This window comes from Hippocampus comes, unplaced genomic scaffold (genome assembly GCF_001891065.2).
Source record: "Hippocampus comes isolate QL1 unplaced genomic scaffold, H_comes_QL1_v1.1 scaffold56, whole genome shotgun sequence".
Lineage (NCBI taxonomy): Eukaryota > Metazoa > Chordata > Actinopteri > Syngnathiformes > Syngnathidae > Hippocampus > Hippocampus comes.
In genome coordinates this window covers 717,233-722,893 of record NW_017842056.1, presented here as the reverse complement: position 1 = coordinate 722,893, position 5,661 = coordinate 717,233, and the positions used below count along the sequence as shown (strand labels likewise).

General features: G+C 53.1%; 1 protein-coding gene across 1 annotated transcript; it reads right to left on the bottom strand.

Moving 5' to 3' along the window:
- Positions 1-2,035: 2,035 nt before the first annotated feature.
- rbm15 (RNA binding motif protein 15) lies at positions 2,036-5,124 on the bottom strand. Its single transcript, XM_019860838.1, has one exon. The coding sequence runs from the start codon at positions 4,819-4,821 to the stop codon at positions 2,284-2,286; it is 2,538 nt and encodes an 845-aa protein (XP_019716397.1). The 5' UTR covers positions 4,822-5,124; the 3' UTR covers positions 2,036-2,283.
- Between the last annotated feature and the right edge of the window lie 537 nt (positions 5,125-5,661).

The following is a 5,661-nucleotide window of genomic DNA, read 5'->3' as shown; positions in this document are numbered from 1 at the left end:
AACTCGAACGCTTTGTGGTCATGGTCGACGGGTGGAGTCTTCGTGCGTCAAAACATTTCAGAGCAGTTGTGATTCAACATATACGGTGGGTGTAAAAAGTGGACACACCTCTTTGAAATGCCAGGTGTGTGTGATGTATTAAAAAAAAAAAAAAAAAACTTTTCCAAATGTTCTTTCCCATTGTAACCGATAACCTGTACATTATTTTTAAAAATTGTATTTCATCTTAATCTGAGGTGAAAAAAAAAATTAGTTGTATAGTTGATAAGTGACAGAATGGTTAAAAAAAAAAAAAAAGTTTTAGATTAATCCTGGTGTCTTTTTTTTTTTTTTTAAATAAGACTGTTGTCTTACCCGGCATTTGAACAGGGGTGTGTAGACTTTTTATCTCCACTGTACAAACCTGCACAGTAAGCAGGCCTTGGTGTCACCTTCTAGATTTGTGTCAATTCAAAAATGCTGAAATCAAATGACACGGCCTGATTGATTGAATTGTTTTCAGGACCATTTTGTGTTTTCAGTCAGACGGTCAATACAAAACATTTTTCTCTCCCCCTGTCCCACATATTACATTCGATGAAACAAAACAAATAGCAAACTAAAGCACGGAGTAAAAACAAGCTTTTGTTATTGTGAGAGCACAAATGGGACGACTCGCCGCTCTCGGGAGAGCCCGTCTGCCTTTACCAAGACAATTAAGAAACGCTCGCTTGGGGTCGTTGCCGTCGGACGGTCTGCGGGATCAACCCTCCTGTTGCCTCCAGGGTCAATTCCACTCCCGTTAAAGAATTCACTTTGACATTTAAGTCGGAAGGACCCTCCTGGAAGCATTGTTTGTACAAGGCAGTTCGCATTTGAGATCAACAATGCGTATTGTAATTGCTGGACTAACATATCAGTCGTGAGACGAATAAAAATATTTTGACTCAAAACGTATACAAATAAAAAGCAAAATCAGAAAGGGATCATTTTGCAACGGTTTCTTAAAATTTCTCAAGCGCTGTATCAATTCACCAAATGTTATCAAAAAAAAAAAAATGCGAATTTGTAAGTGACAGTTTCGGCGGCGTACGAATACGTCGTCGCGCTGCAATGACCGTACGCCGTAGTTCTGACCGGACTCTTTGCCTTTGCGTCAGTTCGTGTGTTCAGACGACAGCTCGTCGCCACTTGCGTGCAAATGAGGATCGAGCCGAGGGCTCCCGCCATCGTTACCATCTTGGTAAAAGCAGACTTCAGCTAAGGAGTGCTCGTAATGCACGCGCGGCCTTCTGGCCTGGGTGTGGTCCTGCATTGAGTGTGCGCATAAAAAAACCCCGCCATCGTTACCATCTTGGTAAAAGCAGACTTCCACTAAGGAGTGCTCGTCGTAATGCACGCGCGGCCTTCTGGCCTGGCTGTGGTCCAACATTGAGTGTGCGCATAAAAGAATGGTTGTCAATTCTTTAACATGGAGGAAAAAAAAAAAAAAAAGTTGACCCAAAAGTACCAGAAGGTCAAACATGTCACCACCCTGCCCCAGTGCGCCACCTGCCATCCTCAATGTGTCATTACACAAATGTTTCTTGTTTAAAAAAAAAAAAAAAAAAATAGATGATTTTAACAACAACAAAAAAGCAACGGGAGCACTGTGGGGGGCAGCGGCATTTTTTTTGGTTAAAAAAAAAAAAAAAAAAAAAAATAGATGAATTTAACAACAACAAAAAAGCAAAGGGAGCACTGTGGGGAGCAGCAGTATGACATGAATGACTGTTGTGTTATTGTACCAAAGACCTGTTGTTTTTTTTTTTTTTTTTTAACGGAACTTGAAAAGCAGAACATGTGCGTACTTTTGGCATTCACCCATTCATCTTCCGGGGATGAAAATGACACCGTCCCCTTTGCGTGGAGCAGCAGACACAATAACATGTGCGGGCCAGGATCACTTCATTGGGAATAATTGATCTGGTTTGAGAGATGTTATTGTGTCTACTTCCCGCATGGCTCCCATTTACTTCTCCTCTGACCAAAAACATTTTGTGTATTGATTGTTTTAAAGTATTCCAAATGGTCATTTCGGATTTTGTAACCACAATAAATGAAGAATTTTTTTTGTTTGCAACGGGGGGGAAAAGAAGCCGCCTGTGGTTTAGGTGGGTAACATGTCAGTCAACATACAACATCCAAGAACCGTACTAGTGTAGCCCAAAATGCAAAACACACGGCATGCAATGGTTACTGGAATACAGCAGTTGATGGGTTTTTTTCTTTTTTTTTTTTTTTTTCTTTCCCCAGACGTTTGTTTTAAGATGCACCCCGCACCACAATCATGACCAGGTAGTCCTCTTCACTTTTGGCCAGAGCTTTGGCAGAGGAATCCAGGAACTGCTGGGAGAAATCACAGGGAGGGAAAGCATGGAGGACCCCCGTGGCGTCCTTATCACGGCTCCCGCCCACGGGCAGGCCGATGACGCCCGCCGCCTGCTTTTGGTTGAGGTAGGACACCAGGTTGCGGAGCGGCCGCTGGGTGGAGACGGCCGGGTCGGACGACGAGTCCTCGGCGGCGCCGGGAACCGCCAGGAGGACGGCGTAGCCCCCGGGACCCGCCGCCTTGATGCGCCGGGAGACCTCCTCCAGCTTGGGCTGGTCCAGGCGCAGGCGTTGCGTGATCTTGAGCTCGCCCACCTGCTTGCCGGTGGTCCCGTGGGCGAGCAGCTCGCTGGCGACGCCGTGGTCGCCCTGCAGCAGGTGCATGTTGGCCGGGAAGTTGCTGTTTTTCAGGAGGAGCATTCCCTGCCAGGCCAGCGTCAGCTTGGCGCCGTCCGATTTCGCCGCGCCTCTGGAGGACCCCTCCGAGCGCTCCCTCTTTGCCGTCCCTTTGCCGCCGTCGCCGGATTTGCGTTTACGTTCCCCGGCCGGCAAAACGCCGCCGCCCGACGGCCCCTTGTCCGAGACGCCCTTGAGTCTCCGCTCGGTCCCGCCTCGCTCCAGGCTACCGTGGCGCTCCCGCCCGGGGGAGGGTCTGTCGCCTCGCGGGGGCCGCTCCGAATCGCTGAATCGGCCCCCGTCTCTGCTGCTGCCGCCGGGGCTGCCGTCCGGAGAGGGGCGCCGACGCCTTACTGTCCTGTCAGAGGTGTCGGGCGAGTGGTCGAGGTGCCGCCCGTCCTCCACGAGGCGCCGCTTGCGCACGGGCTCCCGCCCGTGCAGCTCCTGCTCCAGAGACCAGGGCTCGCGTGCCCGCCGCTCGCGTTCCAAGTGTTCGAGGGGCTCGAAGGGGGAGGCCCGCACCCGCTCTCGGAGAGCCGGAGGATTGGGCCATTCGGCGCCGGGGAAGAGCTCCCTGTCCCTGAAGTGAAGCGCCGGGGGAGTCCGGTCTCGGACCCTGAGAGGCTCCGGCGCAGCGCGGTGGACAAACGACTCGGCCACCATGTCAAAGGGGGCGAGTGGGAGAGGTTGCAAAAACTGCTGCTGGTAACGATGCTCCGTGTCAGCAAAGTCCACTCGGAGTCTCCTCTCGGGCCCCCCCAGAGGGAAGCCCCGCATGTTCGTGCAAGCCGCCTGCGCAGCATCCAGACTTTCGTATTGAATATAGGCCCAGGTGTCCCCCTTCCTGTAGTCTATAGTCCTGATGGTGCCAAAGCGGTCAAATTCCCTGGCAAGGGCGGCCAAGGGCACCCAGTGCCCCAGGCCCCCCACCCACAGACGTGTGGTGGGCGTGGCTTTTCCGTAGCCTATCTTGATGGGGTTGCAGCCCACTATTTTGCCAGACATGCTGAGCTTAGCACGGTGCGCCATGTCCAGGTTTTCAAATTTCAAAAAGCCGTACGTGCTGGTCTGGTCCCTCATGGGCCTCTTGATGTCCACCTCCGTGATGACGCCAAACCTGTTGAAGGCTCTCCGCAGGTCAGCCTCCGTGACCTCGGTGTCCAGGTTGCCCAGAAACAAGGTCCGGTTAGCTCTTTGGTCGTCCTCGGGCGATATAAAATCCTCCTCGCGAAAGGCGGCCCGCTCGGCGATGAAAGCCGGCCGGGCCCGGGCATCGAACAGGGCGAAGTCCCTGTCCCGCTCCAGCTCGCGGGGCAGGGGCGGCGGCGGCGGAGGGGGCAGCCGACCCAAGGCCAGCTGCTGCAGCCGGTAGTCCCTGTACCCCAGGGCGGTGGGCGACAGGGTCCTCTGCAAGTGTCTGTGGCTCGGCGCAGCGCCATAGAGGTCTCTCTCAACCGGCGAGCGGCTCCTCCTGCGGTTAATGTACACCGCCTCGATTTTCAGCGGCCTGTCGTAAAGCACCAGGCGGCCCCTGGCGTGCTTGGCGGCCCGGGCGTCCTCCGGCTTCCGAAAGTTGACGAATGCGATCCGCTCGTCGTTGCTGCGGCTCAGCTTGACGCTCACGTCACCGAATTTTTTGAATTCGTGAAAGAGCCCGTCCTCGACGTCCTCGTCGCTCAGCTGGCTGCCCAGGTCGCTGATTTTCAGGGTTTTGTACTCACCCTCGGCGCCGAGAGCGGGCAGCCGCTGGTCCCCCCCGCGCGACGTGCTTCTCGCCGCGGCCAAGTCCAACGAGAGGCTCAGGCTGCCGTGGTTCTTGCTCACGGAGCCGACGGCGCCGGGCTGGCAGCTGTGGTTGTTGGCGAGCCGACTGTGCCCCTCGAAGTCTCGGTCCCGTTTGTCGCCGAGCAGGCTCCTCCTCGTCGAGCCGCCGTCGTTCTTGCCGTTATTGTTACTCCCGCCGGACAGCGACAGCGGACCCATTTTCTTGCTGCTCGGGTGGCATCCTCCCCGCTCGCGAATGTCGTCCAAGGCCCGGGAGCGTTTTTTCAGCGGCGACCGCTCTTTACCTTTCATTTCGGTCCACGCGCAGACGACCCTGGGGCGCCTGTGGGGGTTCGGTTGCAGCAATTCTGCGCGCGACCGCAGAATTTTGGCCAACGAAATTCGGGTTCTTCACTGAGCCTGCGGCAAAACAACGACGGTCGCCATTTTCTCAAGATTTGCTTTCTGTCCCGCCTCCTAACGCGCGATTGGTTGGAAAAGTGGGCGGAAGATGTGAACGCGCACGTCAATCAAAAAACTAGCAGGGGCAAAAATGAGTTCTCTACACATCAACGTAAAATCAAATAACAAAGTTATCCTTCGTAGATACCATTAACTGAATTGATGATTTTAATTTTTTAATAAATTTCATTTATTGCAGTGAAATTCTTCTAAACAACCTGTTTCCTTCTTCGATGGGCAGTACATCAACATCTTGTCTGAAATTCGTCCATCCATCCATCCATCCATCCATTCATTTTTAAAATCCGCTTATCCTCACGAGGGTTCCGGGCGTGCTGGAGCCTATCCCAGCTGTCTTCGGGTATTAGGCGGGGTGCACATATACAAAAACAAACATTCGCTCTGCCATGCATGTTTTTGGAATGTGGGAGACAACCGGAGTCCCTGGAGAAAACCCACGCGGGCACGGGGACAACATGCAAATTCCACACAGGAAGGCCGAAGCCGGAATCAAACCCTGCCCCTCTGCACTGTGAAGCCGATGTGCTAACTAGTTTCCCACCGTGGCGCCCTGAAATTAGTCCATTAGTGTAATTGTTTTTATATGGCACCGCAGGGAGGGGCAATGCTTGTTACATCCAGCTTCTTTCATCTTCGGCAGCTTGCTACAGTAAAGCCTCTCCTCTCTCA